This window comes from Ovis canadensis, chromosome 14, assembly GCF_042477335.2.
Source record: "Ovis canadensis isolate MfBH-ARS-UI-01 breed Bighorn chromosome 14, ARS-UI_OviCan_v2, whole genome shotgun sequence".
NCBI classification, from domain to species: Eukaryota; Metazoa; Chordata; class Mammalia; order Artiodactyla; family Bovidae; genus Ovis; species Ovis canadensis.
Window position 1 is genome coordinate 68,640,241 of NC_091258.1, and position 16,162 is coordinate 68,656,402.

The 16,162-nt window shown below is 54.9% G+C and overlaps 2 protein-coding genes across 3 annotated transcripts in view; both read left to right on the forward strand.

Annotated features, from left to right (window-relative positions):
- Nucleotides 1–16,162, forward strand: part of RUVBL2 (RuvB like AAA ATPase 2) — a 93,105-nt gene that overhangs the window by 42,104 nt on the left and 34,839 nt on the right. The window lies entirely within an intron of this gene.
- Nucleotides 702–15,416, forward strand: SNRNP70 (small nuclear ribonucleoprotein U1 subunit 70). 2 transcript variants are annotated; one of them, XM_069551195.1, is made up of 10 exons: nt 702–1,186; nt 1,928–2,084; nt 3,618–3,680; nt 3,803–3,857; nt 7,691–7,755; nt 7,875–7,937; nt 8,583–8,664; nt 11,846–11,947; nt 14,437–14,524; nt 14,604–15,416. In XM_069551195.1, the coding sequence occupies exons 2-10, from the start codon at nt 1,938–1,940 to the stop codon at nt 15,256–15,258; spliced, it is 1,320 nt and encodes a 439-aa protein (XP_069407296.1). In that variant the 5' UTR covers nt 702–1,186; nt 1,928–1,937; the 3' UTR covers nt 15,259–15,416. The 2 variants fall into 2 exon arrangements, with proteins under 2 accessions (XP_069407296.1, XP_069407297.1); XM_069551196.1 differs by having other exon boundaries at nt 708–1,186; nt 14,631–15,416.

Genomic DNA, 16,162 nt, shown 5'->3' on the forward strand with positions numbered 1-16,162 from the left:
CAGGATCCTCTGTCCATGAGATTTTCCAGGCAAGAGTACTGGAGTGTGGTGCCACTGCCTTCTCCAGAACCCTAAATAACATGACCATCAGTTCTCTACTCTCTCCACCAACAACCTGGGACTCCCGCCATCCTTCCTAATTCAGGGCCTTTGCACTTGCTGTTAACTCCGCCCCGATCTCCCTTTCCTTGGGCCTCTGTTTAAATGTCATTTTCAGAAGAGCCTTCCATTATCATCCTTTTCAAAAAAAATTTTTTTTCTTTTTGGTGCAACACACAGCATGCGGGATCTTAGTTCCCTGACCAGGGATTGAACCTGCGCTCCCTGCAGTGAAAATGCGGAATCTTTACCACTACACCACCGACGAAACCCTGTCGTCCTTTCTAAAACAGCTCCTCTTCCACAGCTGAACACCTTATTCTGCCCTTTTTTTTTATTGGGACGGCCACTATCAGCAGTTAATTTTTTAATGCCTTTATTGTCTCCTCCGCACGATGCAAGCGCAAAAAAGGGAGACTTTGCTTTAGTCACATGCTACATCTTCAGAATCCAAACAGTGTCGAGTACATGGTGCGCTGGATGGAGAAGTTATTGATTTAATAGCTTAGGTAAGCACATCCTCCACGTAGGGACTCTTTGCTAGGTGGCGGAAGGGTATAATACTGGTAACTGATCATACACGCATGCGCCCAAGATCCGGGAAGTGTGTTAGGGAAAGGGGTGGAGCATCGAGAAGAGTCTCGCGGACAGAGGCGGTTGGAGTCCAGAACGCGAGGTGGAAAGGGACCGCTTGGGGCTCAGCGCGCGTGCGCACTGTGACTTCCAGCCTGCCGCGGCAAAGGCGTCTAAGACGCCGGAGGCGGGGGTAGTGGCTTCGCGCCTGCGCAGTGCCTGCGGCGGCACCAGGGTCCCTGTGACTGAGTTGTGATTGACTGGCGCAGCGCGTGCGCCTTGCGAACGGCGGAGGGATTTGAGGCTGTTCCCACCCCTTGCCCCTGTCGCGAGCCGAGGCCGCGCGGGCTCGTGAGCTGCGGCCTGGTGCGCGCGCTAGGCGGGCGACAGAGACTGAGGGACGTGGACGCCGCCGGAGTCGGAGCGAGAGCCGGAGTATCCGCTGCTGAGGGGCCGCCGGAGCCGCCGCGAGCCCCCGGACTGTCGCTAGGCCGAGGAGGGCGCCGCGCGGCGGGTGAGTGTGACTGAGTGGCCTTACCGGGTGCGGGGCCGCTACCCACAAGCCCTTGCGGTGGGCCCCGGTCCTTTCCCCGCGGCCGGGTCCCTTTCCCGCGCCACCGTCACAGCACCTTTTTGCATCCCTTATCCAGAGTTCTCTGGTCACTTAAGCTCTCTTTCCATAGCCCCTGTCCTCCTCAGCACTTACCCACAGGCCCTTGCGGTATGTTGCTTTTTTCTTGTCGCCTCCGCGGACCCTTACCCATAATTCATTTCGCCTGTGGGGGTCCAGATCTATTACCCACAACCCCCTGGCTTGAGAGGCTTGCTACTTTTGACCCCTTTCCTTAATCGAAGACTTCCTGCCACCCTCGCCCCGTAACCTGTTATCCACGGTATGGGACCACCAGCCGCCACTGCCCTGGACTCCCTTTCTCAGGATCCTTGATGTCCCCACAACCGCTCCCAGACCCTCAGCCCCGCGGTTCCTTGCCCAGGACTCTGAGACTTCACTACTCAGAAACCCTTTTTTAGTCTTTGTTTCCTTTACCGGTTTGGCCCGTCTTCACGCGACCCTCCCACCAAAACCCTCTTTCATTCAGATTTACTCCTTTTCCTTGTGACTTTGGAGCGCGCTGTACAGAACCTGTTTTGATACTGAGATTTTTGCTTCTATTTCCTTCTTTTCCTGGGAGTCAAGGGGTTATAGGGGCTTCACCTCCCCCAGCCCACCCTAATATAAGGCTTCTGCTCTCAGACTTGGCAAGATGACCCAGTTCCTGCCGCCCAACCTTCTGGCCCTCTTTGCTCCCCGTGACCCCATCCCATACCTCCCACCCTTGGAGAAACTGCCACATGAAAAACACCACAATCAACCTTACTGTGGCATCGCGCCCTACATCCGAGAGTTTGAGGTGAGTTCAGTGAGCAGACTTGGACCTGGGTTGGGTTCTGGGGCGTCGTGGGGCTGGACCGGGGAGTTCAGTGTCTGGCCAGTTTTCTGGGCTGGGGTGATTATTATTTCTTTATTTAGCTGTGCCCCGTTTAGTCACGGCATGGGAACTGTTAGTTATGGCATGTGGAATCTAGTTCCCTGACCAGTGATGGAAATGGAACCCAGGCCCCCTGCACTGGGAGTGAGCAGTCTTAGCTCCTGGACCACGAGGAAAGTCCCAGTTTTCTTGTCTTGATCAGGGTTCATTATGTATCCCTTGTTGAGTTTTTGTGACAGTTCAGTGGTTTGTGACAGTAACTACCAGTTGAGGATTCAGACTGTTGAGTTAAGTAGTCCTTGGCACATTTATCGGCTGTGTAACCTTGGACAAGCAGCAGATTCTTCTGGTCCTGTGGTCACTTTATTTATAGCAAGGGAATGTTTATATCTTTGTGATAATTGACAGAATTAATTGAAAATTTTGTTATGGGGCTTGGCACCAAGCAGTCAGGAATGGTCAATATTTCTTATTTTATTTACCATTTTTGTCATTAAAGGGTTAACACCAGGTGATGTGCTGTTAAGATGGTGGTCTTGAGGATTTCAGCTTTGTACCCTCAGGGCAAACATCAGTAAATGACTAAGGCTCATGGACCTCGGTTTTTTCATTTGTGAAATTGGGATAACAACAGTCCACCTCTTAAGGTGGTCAAAGAACATCTGAGTATGTTGGCACACGGCCAGAAGTCAGAAGAATAACCATCTGGCATGAGTGGGAAAGGGAAGGAGGAGGAACTTGTGGAGCAGAAGTTAATAGTGAGATGACAGAAGAGTGGTTCTTCATTGAGACTTGCCACCCTCAGTGAACCGGTGCTTGGAAAATGTTATTAGCCAATTCAGCTAATTTAATAACTCTAGGTGTGTGGCAGGCGAGGGTCCTGTGCCAGTTGTGTGATGGGAGCTTGCTGAGGCCTTTAAGAACTGCTCTGGCCCTCAGAGGGTGTCCAGTTGCTTACCCCGGGCTCTGCACTGCCAGCTGCTTTTGCTTCAGGCCTGGTCCCGATTCCTGTCTGTAATAGAGGACCAGTATTGTGATACTCACAATGTGATATGATAGAGGAGTGCAGATCGATGCTTTTGATAAATACAAGAGGATTGTTTTCTCTTTTCTAGTATTTTTAGAGAATACAGAGTTAAAGAAAATCACATTTCTAAGTTCAGTGAACATAAAACTACTCTGTTAGATTGCTGTAGACGTTTCTGCATATTTTGTCTCAGTTTCTCTACTTCTCTTGTCACAGACCAATAACTGGTCACAGATTGCATTCGTCTACGGACCACGCTTTGATCTGCACTGTTCCCCCACCTCCACTGGCCTGGGAACTGTCCATGTTTGTGTGGGCGTGTGTGTAAACGTGCAGGAGAGTGTGGCCAAGATGTTTGTTATTTCTTGATTGGCTGTTCCTGGCTGTTTTCCCCTTCCTCCCACTGCTGTCACTCTCCTTATTCCCAGGACCCTCGAGATGCCCCTCCTCCAACTCGAGCAGAAACCCGGGAGGAACGCATGGAGAGGAAGGTATGTAACGTTTGCCTTCTGCCTCACTTTTTTTTTTTTTTTTTTTTGCATCTTACTTCAAGATGTTCCCTGATATCAGGGCCCTCCTATCTGTATTCAGTTGTCTACCTTTCTCCTGACAGAGACGGGAAAAGATTGAGCGGCGACAGCAGGAAGTCGAGACAGAGCTAAAAATGTGTAAGTCTCTCCTCTTTTCATCTCTTGTTCAAGTATGCTTGTGTTTCTCTTCCCCAGGTCTACCCCAGGACTCTTATTTCAGAATGTAGGTTGTTGTCAGTTCACTTTATTAGCCCCCGCTATTTGCCAAAGCCTATATTTGGTTTAGGCTTTTAAGCAGGAGCTTATGGAATAAGGCAGACAGGAAGGGAGCCTGGTACTCTGGGCTGCCTCCTGCAGGTGTCTGCCCTTGGAGAGGTGGCCCCTGCCCAGCTGGGTCTCCCAGGCCAAGGCAGTGAGGTCCAGGCTCATGAGGCAGTTCTGGTTCCATCTCAGGTCCCTGGCCCTTGGGCTGGAAGTGCTTCATCCCTTCCAGGTACAGGAGGAGTCGGAGTTTGGGGGAGGGACATTGTAGTCATTAACCAGACTTCACAAAAGAGTCCCATATCAACCTCAGGAGGCCTTTTCTTATTAGAGCAAGGACTGTGTAGTCAAAAGATGGGTTTTCCTCCCATGCTTGTGAGGCTCCAGTGAATCACGTCACTCTGAATCACATTTCCTGGAGAAGTCCATTGCTGATGGAGCTCATCAGACAGACACCTGACAACCGAATACCTGGGTGTCTCAGCTCAGCGCTCTGAGCTCTGGCTTTCACTGCGTTCCTGTCGTCTTGGATGCCTCAGAGGCATCTTGCACTGTGTCTGGACCACAATCAGGATTTCCTCTCCTCACCAGCCTGGTCGTCTTTCGATGTTTGCTTCACTGGAACATGGTCATCCAGCTTTGCGAGTCATGGCCAATCGTTTCCACTCAGTTTGCTTTTAACACCTTTTCTTGCTGTCTCCCCCAATTGTCTCCAAGACCTACCCGTGCTACTCTCTGAATGCCACAGATCTGAGCATCCTCTCTGTGTCCACCAACCCCGAAGGCCCCTCCAGCCTGGACACGCAGTCTAATGAATTTACCTACATCTCTGTCCTCCGCAAGTCCTCTAGGGCTTTTTGAAATACAGCTCTTGATTATACCTTTCTCTGCTAACAGCTTTTTTTTTCCCCCCTTTGGGCTGTACCATGTTGCCCTCAGAATCTTTGCTCCCCAAACAGAGATTGAATTCGGGCCCTCTGCAGTGAAAGTGCAGTCCTAACCACTGGGTCGCCAGGAAACTCCTATACAGCTTCCTTTGGTTTTCAACCTAAAGACCGAAGTCCCTTCCCTGCCCGCTGAGGGTGCATTCTGCCCATGCTCCCTCTCCTCTTGCTCCAGCCTGCGCTGGCGTCTTTTTTGCCTCTTCTTTCCCAGATGGTCTCCTGTTGCTGGGGCTCTGCCCAGGCCGTTCCGCCAGTCTCACATGGTACCTTGGTGTGTATGCAACTGCCCTTTGTGTGTCTGGCAGCGTCACTCCTCAGGGAAGCCTTTCATGGCTTCCTTGCTCGCGTAGAGTCCCCTTGCACACCGAAAGCCCTGAGTCCTGCTGCAGCTTGGTCATGTCAGTCTGCGGGAGGAATTCGCTGATGAACATGTTACATTGGTTCACAGTGCAGGAAGCAGGGTTCTGGTGGAATTTGCTCACCATTGTGGCCCCAGCTCCTGTAGGACCTGGCACACAACAGCTGTTGACAGCAGTTGACTTGGGGACCCTCTCAGCTCTGTTGCTGGGGCACAGGCTTTGGAGTCTGACCCACGTGAGTTTAAAAAAAAAAAAAAGAATTCTGGCACGTGAAACGATACTGAGGATAGTTGAATTTAGGATATGGGAGACTGTATACGACAAACTTGTGATCCAGTTTCCTTAAATGAATGTGAAAGCTGGAGAAGCAGGTGGGAAGGGAGTGGACCAAAGGGGTTAAAGAGTCAAAGGGCACCTCAGCCAGATGGTCATTGTGGAGCTTGTTCGGGTCCTGATTTAAATAAGCCACCTGCAGAAAGCTTGTTTTGAAACAGTTGAGGACATTTGATTGAACACTGCGTTTTGGTGAAAATAAAGAACTGATGTTAAGTTTTCAAGGTGTGATACTAGTACCGTGGTTACTGGTTTCTAAAGCCTTTATTAGCTGCTGCAGTGGTGGTGTATACCTGGAGTTTGCCTTAGTATACTGCTTGGGATAGAGATGTGACCAGTGTTGCCACGTGGTAACCACTGAGATTGGTTCTGATGGGTTCATTATACTGTTCTCTCTTTCCTTAAGTGTTGAACTTCCCCGTGATAGAAAAGGAAACAAAAAGGATGGCTCAAGCACAGCATGGCTCTGCCCTAGGAGCCTCCATCCCCCAGTGCGGAAACGGGCTGTGCCTTGCCACCATTAGCAGCTACCGTTCAAGGGCACCTTGCTGAACACTTGATGTATTTCGTGTTTTTTACTTACAGCTTCCAAGTGCAGTAGGGTTTGTTACTCCAGTTTTTAAGAGAAAATGAAGGTCTGTGGAGTCTGGGTCTGCTTAGCAAGAGTCAGAGTTCTGAGATACTTCCTTGTTTCTCATCCCCACAGTCAAGTCTTTTGAACCCCTGCTCTGGGCTGCTGCATAGATAACCTCTTTGCCCAAGGATTCCCTGAGGGCAGAGCTGCCAGCCGGGTGGAATGGCGTGAGGGTGTGCGCGTGCTGCCAGTGAACTGCTGACGAACCTCAGCTCGTTGCCACCGTCTTGGCTGAGATTCGTGGGCACTGCGCTAGCTTTTACCTTGGGTCACGCTCCTGGGCCTCTTGGTTAAGCAAAAACCATAGGGTCTCGTGCCAGGGTGGTTTCCCTGTGTCTGCCAGGAACCTTTGGCTGCTCATGCAGAAGCTCTGCTCTCTGCTGTTTGGGCTCCATCCGGTCCTGCAGGCAGTGATTGGGTCCCCTGTAATGCCACTGCGGTACCACCTACCCCCTGGTGGTGCTGAAGTTTGTCTCCTGTTAAATACACCTTCCTGTCAAATGGTATTTCAGTGAGGCCTTTCCTGACCTTCCCAGTAAAATGCTTCTCCTCATCTCTCTGTTATTACTGGATAGAACTGGATGATGGTTGGTCTTAGGTGGTTTACTGGAAGCCTCCCTGCAGTAATAGATGAGCTCCAGGAAGGCAGGGGTCTTTTTTCCTTCTTTTTCACTGTTGTTACTCCAGCACCTACGGGAGTTTCAGGCAGATACTGCTTAACAGATACCTTTTGGGTGAATGGATGCAGATTAAGACGTGGGCACAGACGGTTACAACCCAGAAGGATGGGCTTCGGGTGAGGAAGTGAGGGGCAGGCACAGGGATGAACGTGACCTGTCCGAATCACCTGTGGAATTAGTTCTGTAAGAGTCTGGCTTTGTCTGTGGAGCTGGTTGGTCCTCAGTGGTCTGGCAGTAGTAAGGCTGGGAGTTAACCCCATCCACCCAATGTGGCCCAGCTGTGGGTTCCTCCCTGAGGCCACAGGGCACAGGGAAGAAATCGGGTTGCCATCTGAGGGTTGCTTGATCTCAGGTTTTCCTGTGGGCTGCAGTTGCAGGCCTTACCAATGGGTGGCACTGTGGCACTGCAGGTGGCAGAGGAAGCAGTGCCTGGCAGGATCAGGTTGCTTCTCCAGAGATGCCCTTTTGGGCTTAGCTACTCCCACCTGGGAGGGACTTGGGACTCAGGATATGTAGACCTGAAAAAGGGGGGCAGTAGGCTGGCCGCCATCCTGTCAGCTTGAAGTCAGTCTCATCCCTTCCTTTAATCAGCCTAAATCAGCCGCTCAGATGAGGTCTGCTGTGCTTCAGGGCAGTCGGGGCTCAGAGGGGCCTGCCCATGGTAGCCGACCGGAAGCTCTGGGCCTGTGTCCATCAGTCTCTTTCTTGCTCTGTGGTGTTGTTGATGACTACTTACAGAATTCTTTTTTATCCTGCACAGGGGACCCTCACAATGATCCCAATGCTCAGGGTGATGCCTTCAAGACTCTCTTTGTGGCTAGAGTGGTGAGTCCCCAGCTCCCAACCCCTGGCGCCCTAGGCTATGGAGAGCGTGGCTGTGGACAGTAGACTCAGTCCATGGGGTGTTTGAGGGCTTCTCTCACTTCCTTTCTGTCTCCCTGTAGAACTATGACACGACAGAGTCCAAGCTCCGGAGAGAGTTTGAGGTGTATGGACCCATCAAAAGGGTGAGTGGACCAGAGCAGGGGTGCTTGAGTTGAAGGTGTGCGGAGGGAGGAAGGAGGCACCGCGCCATTTCGGGCTTCAGACGCCACGGCCTGGGTTTCTGTCCTGCCCGCACATCCATGCTGGAGTCTCGGGATAGCGGAGGGAAGGCAAAGAGGTCATGATTACTTGCTGCTGATTTAGAGCACAAGTCAGCAAACTGCAGACTTAGTGAGTGAAGTTCGTTGGTAATCTAGCCAGGCCCACTTCACTGTCTGCAGCTGCTGTTGCTGCAGGGCAGTTAGGCAGGTGCGACAGGGACTGGGTGGCCCTCCCTGCAAGCTGGAAATGCCTGCTCTCTGGCTCTGTGTAGAAAGTGTATGTTGACTCTTGTTCTAGAGCACGGCTTCATGTATAACGGACATTTCTTCATTTGGTTTAGAAGTTCCTCAGATGCTCTGGGCTCTAGCAAGGGCTTGAGGTCATTGTGCACATCATTTGCTAAGCCCAAGGCCGTTAGAGCATCAGTCACTCTGGGTCCTTGAAGGGGCCGGGGGAGGGTCAGAAGCATCTGTTGCTGGCATCATCCAGCCCAGAGCTGTGTGATTGATAGGGTGAGTTGTCCCCTTGTCAGAATTGACCTCTGCCTCCTGCCACCCACCCTCCAGATACACATGGTCTACAGTAAGCGGTCGGGAAAGCCCCGGGGCTATGCCTTCATCGAGTACGAACACGAGCGGGACATGCACTGTGAGTGGCCGCCCCGCACCCTGCCCTCTGGCCCTCTCTCTTCTCTACTGCCCCAGCCCCTTCCCGTCGTCTGTCCCCTACCCCCCCTCCCCGCCAGACCTGACATTAGCGATGTCTCTTCTCCTCCTCCCTCTGTTTCTGATATATCTTTTTTTTTTGTTTTTTATATACGTGTTTTTTAAAAAACAAAAACCAAAACCCCCCACAACGTGTGTGTGTGTGTGTGTGTGTGAACCTGGGGAGGTAAGTGTCACACGTTGAACCTCAGGGGCAAGGAGGGAACCCGGTGGGGGCTAGGGCTAGTTGGAGGTGGGGGGAGGGGTCGGATTTTCGGGGAGCCTCTCCCCATTTCCCCCAGCAGATTTGGGGGCGGCCAGGTTGCAGTGAGGACTGGCCTTTGAACCTGCCCTCTCCTCCCCCCAGCTGAGCTGGGGCTGGGCCACCCGACCCTCCACCTCCCCACCCCTGGCCCTCACCCTGTTCCTCGGCGGGCAGTGGGCTGGTCTGCGTGTTCAGCGCCTGCCCCCACACCTCCAAAGCCCCCGTTGAGGCCGCGGCGGCGTCCACATGGGCAGGGCTGGGCGGGCGGGGGTGGGCAGGGCTGCGGCGTGTCCAGGGGCCGCCGTATTAATTGACTGTTCTTATTGTCACTGCAGCCACCACGCAGCTGGCTTGCAGCTGATGCTTACGCTCCCCTTACAACACCTCAGTGTATGGTTGGTATAAGGGTTTGTATCATGGGTAAGATCACTCAGCACCGCACACCAGCCCAGCTTAGCCAGGCAGCTCAGGAGCAGCGAGGCCTCCCTCCTCCCACCCCCAGCCACCCCTCCGCCTCCCCGCACCCAGAGCCCTTTCCTTGTTTGGGTGCCCTCTGTCCCTTCTGGCCCCATCCAGGTGCTCTCTGACAATCTTGCTGATCCCAGGAGGGGAGAGATGCTCCCCGATGGGAAAGGCAGCCGGCCACTCCAGTTGGCCTCGGTTTAACCCCCAGCATATCTGGCTTCCCAACGGCCACGGCACGGCGGTGGGAACGCAGCAGGGCCAGGGCTCCTGGTGGAACCCTTCAGCCCTTCCTCCTCTCCTGGCCCCTGCCCCTGCCCCTTCTGCGGGCCCTCACTGTGGTGGCCCTGGAGAGTCTTTTTGGTTGCTAGACTCGGGGTGCTCTGCTCATGTCTTGTCTGCCTTGTCACAGTGGAGCCTCCCGAGAGGCTGTGGAGCCCAGCTGCTCTCCAGAGTGCATGGACTTGGGGATTGCTGTGGGAGGGGTCGAGCGACAGGCTGTGAACAGCTGAAGGTGCTGGAGCTTTTACTGAAAACCCTTCCACTGGCTGGAGACCTAAGAGAGGGAGAGCGAGCGAAGCCTAGAGATACACACGTCACATTTTTCTCTGCTGTTCTTCCCGGGTTGGGCCTCTTCTGGGGTTTGGGACATGACCAGAGCAGGGGTCCTTTGCTTGACTGTGTCCCCAGTCCTGAAATCCCGCCCCCACTACGCTCCTCTGGGTTCAGGGGCCCAGCGGCCCCTTCCCCGTGGATCATGGGCAGTACTCCCATCTCCTGGACCCCCGAAGCTGTCCCCTTGTGTGCCAGCCTTTGGGCTGAAGCAGATGGTGGGAGGGAGTGAGAAGTTCAAGGTGGAAAAGTCATTCCATGTGCTGAGGGGGTGGGGCCTGTGCCTAGCTGAGCGTGGATTTTATGGGGAAAAGCTGAAGGTGGACAGGTTTGCTAAGGCCTCCCTAGCCGCTTTGTAGAATTCAAACAAGATAGTCCTTTCAAGTTCCCAAGCTCTATGTTAACCCTGTCTCCCTCCTCTTCAAGGCCTCCATGAGGTTTCTTTGGGGTCCACCACTTCCTCTGCCTGCCTCCAGGCGGTACAGGAGATGTGGTTCCTCGCCCCTCCGGGGGCTCCCTAGAACCCCCTGGCTCCCTCCCCCGTAGCTTTAGCTGACCCCATGGTGGTGGGTGTGGGGTCTGTGCGCGTGCTCAGGTAAGCTTGGGGGCTCCAGGTAAGCGGTCCCGTGTCCCCCCCCGGGAAGCCCGCCTCCTCGCCAGGCCCCCAGGAGTTGCCGAGCCCCCCCCATCCCGCTCGGTTTGGACACCCGCAAGGCTGGCATCGGTAAATGGCACCTTTTTCTCTTCCTCTGGTTGTTATTTGGGGGGGGAGCGGGCTGGGGCGGGGCCGGGTGTTGTGGCTGGTTGAGGATGACCCCCTCCGCCAGGGCTGGGGGTTGGGAAACAGGGACGTTTTTGGCCTCCCGAGAGCCCCGTGTGAGGCAGCCCCGGGCTTGGGCCTGTCCTTGGCTGTGTCCTGCCCACCCGCAGGACGCGCTCCTCCCCGCCTCTCCCCCCTTACTCCGCACCCTTCCTGAGGCTCAGGTCGGGCTCGGCCTTTCCCGGCGAGTGTTGCACTGGGGTGTGGAGGGAGAGCTGGGCTGGGGGCTGGGTGGGTATAGTCTCGGCAGGTAAGGCAGGGATTTTCAGTAGCACCGCACGACTCCCATGCCTCCCTCCACTTCCCTCTGCCCCACCTGCTGTAGGGGGCCCCCATAACCCACCCTCTACTCCCTGCCATCTCCTAAAGATTTCTCCTGCCCCCTTCTGGTTCATTTTCTGTTCTGATGTCTGTTTCCCCCATGCTCACCCTCCCCCAACAAAAACCACAGTAAAAGGAAACCGGTGTGAACTGGGGTGCGGAGCGGCCAGCCGGGCCTCTGCTCCCAGCATGACGTTTTAGGGTGCATGCCTGGGGTTGTGGAGGAGCCCTCCCCCACTGCAGAGTCCAGCCTTAAGTTAACCTCCAGTTTCTTTGCAGCGACTTTGGCCGCCTTGGTGGGAGGGGGCTGCTCTGTCAAAGGGGAGTAGGCCTGGCCTGGGAGCCCAGGGCAGTGGTTAGGGTGAGCATAGTGGTTGGGAGTGGGCCGGCCCCCCAAGAGTGTTTGGGGGTGACGAGGCAGGTGGTGAGATGGAGCAGGCCCCTCCCGGGTTGGGAGAAGGTTGTCTGGCTGTCAGTTGCCTGGCTGTCTGGTGGGCCTGTGTGTGTGCGTGCGTGTGTGCGCCGAAGTGTGCTGACGGGGACATGGCGGGTGTGGCGGGTCGGGATGCCACAGAGTGGGGCCGTCACCTGACTAGAGGATCCTCTGGGGACTCCTCCCCCTCCCCTTCCCCACATCTGTTGCAGCCGCTTACAAGCATGCAGACGGCAAGAAGATTGACGGCAGGAGAGTGCTCGTGGACGTGGAGAGGGGCCGCACCGTGAAGGGCTGGAGGCCCCGGCGGCTAGGTGAGCGTGCCCTGCTCTGGCTGGGCTCGGGGTCCTGCTGGCTCCCTCTCCCTTCTCTCCCCCGCCCTGCTGCTTTCTGTCTTCTCTTCCCCATGCAGCTGCTCACATTCCTCCCTCTCTCCAGCTCAGCCTCTCGGTCTCCAGCATTCTCTTGGTCTGTTTTTGTTTTTTATTCTGGGTTACCAATTAGGAGCAAGAGTACTGACCTGGAGAAGCCAGTCTGGGATCAAATTCTGACTTGCGCATACCTGGCAGGTGGATTTCTCCCCTTTTCTGACTCATTTTCCTCATCCTAGAAAGTGGGAATAATCTCAAGAGCTCACTGAGTTCAGTGTCTCAGATACACAGCCTGGCAAATGGTGTACAGTGGGGCTTGAAAAGTCGTTCTGGCATCCGCTTAGACTTTGCTCCTGCTCATCCGGCCTGTTCGTTCATTGATTACTGAGTAAACACTGGTGTGATCACCAGCTGCGTAGCAGGCTTCTAGTCAAGGGTGAGACATACATGGTTGGCCGCTGCCCTCAAAGCTTCAGTCCCTCTCACTGTCATCTCTTATTGTCAGTTACCGTTTCAGTCAAGGTCAGGTTGGTAGCAAGTACCAGAAAACAGTATAAAGGGGTCTGTTGGTATAGAATCCCGGTGTCTTGGGGCCTTGTTGGTGTAGAAACCCCAGTGGCTTGGAGCCCAAAGATGGGGGAGGTCTGTGGGCCTTGAGGCCCTGGCGGCTGAGCCTGCAGCATCCAGAGCTGCCTCTGGCAGCTCTGTGCCTTCTGCCTTGTTTGCTTGCTGTCTGTGAGTTGGTCCCTTCTGGCTCTCTCCCCACGGAGCCAGTGTGGTATTCCACAACGCAGTCTTGGATGAGTCTGCGCTTCTGGGTGGGTGGATCTAAGTGGCTCAGCGTTGGGCCTGGACCTGGGGCTGCGGTTGTGCCATCCAGACTTGGCTGTCGAGGACCAACTCCAGTGAGGGGGAGTGACCCAATTGTCAGAGAAAATAGTCTTCGCTATGCAGACACCCTAGGCAGGTCCAGTACCCTCTGACCTTATTTCTGCCCCCAGCCTGCTGTTCTTATGCTTGACTTGCCTTTACTGAGTAAATCACACATGTATCTGCCGAGGGTCAAGTCAATAGATAGGTTCTCCTCTCCCTCTCTGGTTTCTTTGGGTTGGAGTGAGTCCTTCAGAGTCTGCTCTTGCCCATTGTAGAATCCTGGAATCTCAGAATCTTCTAGTTTGATTGGCATTCCAACTTTCTGATGGTGATAGCCAGTGCATTTTGACCCAGTGTACATGCAAAAAAAATACATTTAACCCAAACAAAAGTTTGATGAAACAGTAGTTTATCTTTTCTACGGGCAGTATATATACTAGTGTTTTATGTTCTGTTTCTTTCTTTTAAAGAAATGGTTGGTTGCATCCTGTCAGATTTAGTGATGTGACTCCACTGCTGGGTTGTGATCTGAACATGGAAAGCACTGGTCTGTTTCTCCGCATCCTTGCTGGGTGGCTTGTCCTCTGTTCGGATGTTTCATGTCCATGTCCAAGCTTTTGACCCTCATTGCTGAAAGCTATTCCTTAGATTAAATAGCTTCAGGAAACTCCCTTCCAGGCAGTGGGGGCAGAAGACTGAGTGAGAGGGCAGCTTCTGGAGTTAGCGGGGAATCACGTCTCTGCTCTGCCCTTTCTTGCCGAGTCACCCTGGGCAGGTGGCTTTTCAGCCTGCGTTTGTTTCCCACGTGAAGGAGGAGGGTAACTGCTGCTGCTTCCAGTTGTCCTTGTCGCCATTTGCTCGTCCAGCTTTTTATCGTGGCTGCTGGTCCAGCGTCCTGATGGAAGGCGCAGTACAGGCTAGAGAGGGAGGCAGCTGTTAATCAGCTCTCTCTTGAACGTGCGTGTACACACACATAGACGAAATTGGAAACTCCACCTGAGACACACACATGTGAAATCGGAAACTCCACTGAAGTTCTGAAGCCAGTGTGTGGTCTGTGAGTGGAGAAGGGCCTCAGCTGGTAGGTCAGGGCAGGCGGAGTGAGGAAGTGAGGTGTGGGTTAAGGTGCGGAGGGTAAGCGGGAGTTAAGTAGAAAGGAAGGTGAGACTCCAGGGGAACGGGTGAATGATCCCCAACACTGGGCAGGAAGGACATGGAGACCATGAAGAGGTTGGAAAATGCCTGGAACCTTTAGAGCCAGGGGCCCTTGGGCTGAAAGACAGGGAGGAGGCCGGCCTCTGACCTTGGCTTGGGCGGTGGGCAGCCACTGCCGGCTTTGAGGCGGGTCAGGCTTCAATTAGAAGGATCGGGGCTGTGTCTCGGGCGGGAATGACCGGAGGAGGGGGTCTGTCAGGGGCTGGGGCCTCCCCGGTGGGGGAGGTGAGCCCGGAGCCCTATGAGGGCGCGTCCAGCTGGCGCTGTGACCTTCTGATCTCTGCACTGCCCGCCGCCTCGGGGTCCCCACCTGCTCTGACCCGCCTGTGTCTGCCCCTCCCCAGGAGGCGGCCTGGGCGGCACCCGGAGAGGCGGGGCGGACGTCAACATCCGGCACTCAGGCCGGGACGACACCTCCCGCTACGATGAGAGGTGAGGCCGGGCCGGGTGTCCTGGGAGCAGGGCGGTGAGTGGGGGAGCCCTGCCGCAAACCTCTGCCCACCTCATCCAGGCCCGGCCCCTCCCCGCTGCCCCACAGGGACCGGGACCGGGACCGTGAGCGGGAGCGCCGGGAGCGAAGCCGCGAGAGAGACAAGGAGCGGGAACGACGACGCTCCCGCTCTCGGGACCGGCGGCGGCGCTCTCGGAGTCGCGACAAGGAGGAGCGGCGGCGCTCCAGGGAGCGGAGCAAGGACAAGGACCGGGACCGCAAGCGGCGCAGCAGCCGGAGCCGGGAGCGGGCGCGGCGGGAGCGGGAGCGCAAGGAGGAGCTGCGCGGAGGCGGAGGCGGCGGCGGCGACATGGCCGAGCCCTCCGAGGCCGGCGACGCGCCCCCGGATGATGGGCCCCCCGGGGAGCTGGGTCCGGACGGCCCGGATGGCCCAGAGGAGAAGGGCCGGGATCGTGACCGGGACCGACGTCGAAGCCACCGCAGCGAGCGGGAGCGGCGCCGGGACCGCGATCGCGACCGGGACCGGGAGCACAAGCGGGGGGAGCGGGGCGGCGATCGGGGCAGGGATGAGGCCCGAGGTGGGGGTGGCGGCGGCCAGGACAACGGGCTCGAGGGTCTGGGCAACGACGGCCGAGACATGTACATGGAGTCCGAGGGAGGCGACGGGTATCTCGCTCCGGAGAACGGGTATTTGATGGAGGCTGCACCGGAGTGAAGAGGCCGCTCGCCGGCCGCTTGGACGTGTTCCTACTCCCCCTGCTGTCATCCTCTCCCCCACCTTCCTGGTCACCACCTGAATCTGCCAGCCAAGGGTAGGAGTCTCCTTATTTGTTTTGGTCTCTTGGATTTAAAAATAAAATTTCTTGTTGATAATGGGCGCTTGGTTTCTTCACTGCTCTTACTGTCTTCCCCAGGAGGGTGTCACCTTCTGACTTAGATGGCCCCACTCTGGTGTTCCAGGACAGGAGCTGTATGAACTAAAGGCTAGGGCTAGTCCCGGATAGCCAAGCTGTTGAGAGTAAGGAAGTCCTTAAGGGTCCTTGATGCCTTGCTTTTTTTCGGTGCTCCCACACATTTCTTGTGGAGCTGTTCATACTCCTATCTTAGTGCGGGGATGGGGCTCTGGGCCGTGTTTTCACGAAGCGTGAGAGCGAGATAAACAGGTAAAGAGAAGAGACAGGCTTGCCTATAAGTGGTATTGGGACAACTGGACAGCAGCTACATGTAAAAGAAAAAAACATTTTCTTAATGGCCATATACAAAAATAAGATGGATTAGGGCTTCCCTGGTGGTCCCGTGGTTAAGAATCTGCCTGCCAATGCAGGGGACATGGGTTTGACCCCTGGTGTGGGAATATCCCACATGCCAAGGAGCTGCTAAGCCCAGGTGCCACAATAAGAAACCACTGCAATGAGAAGGCTGCATGCTGCAACTAGAGAGGAACCCCGCTTGCCACAACTAAAGAAAGCCCACATGCAGCAAGAAAGACCCAGTGCAGCAAAAATAAAGATTTTAAAAAATGGATTGCTGACTTAAATGTAAGACCAGGTATTATAAATAAAACTAGAGGAAAACATAGAACACACTCTGACATAAACCACAGCAATACTTTTTTGGAA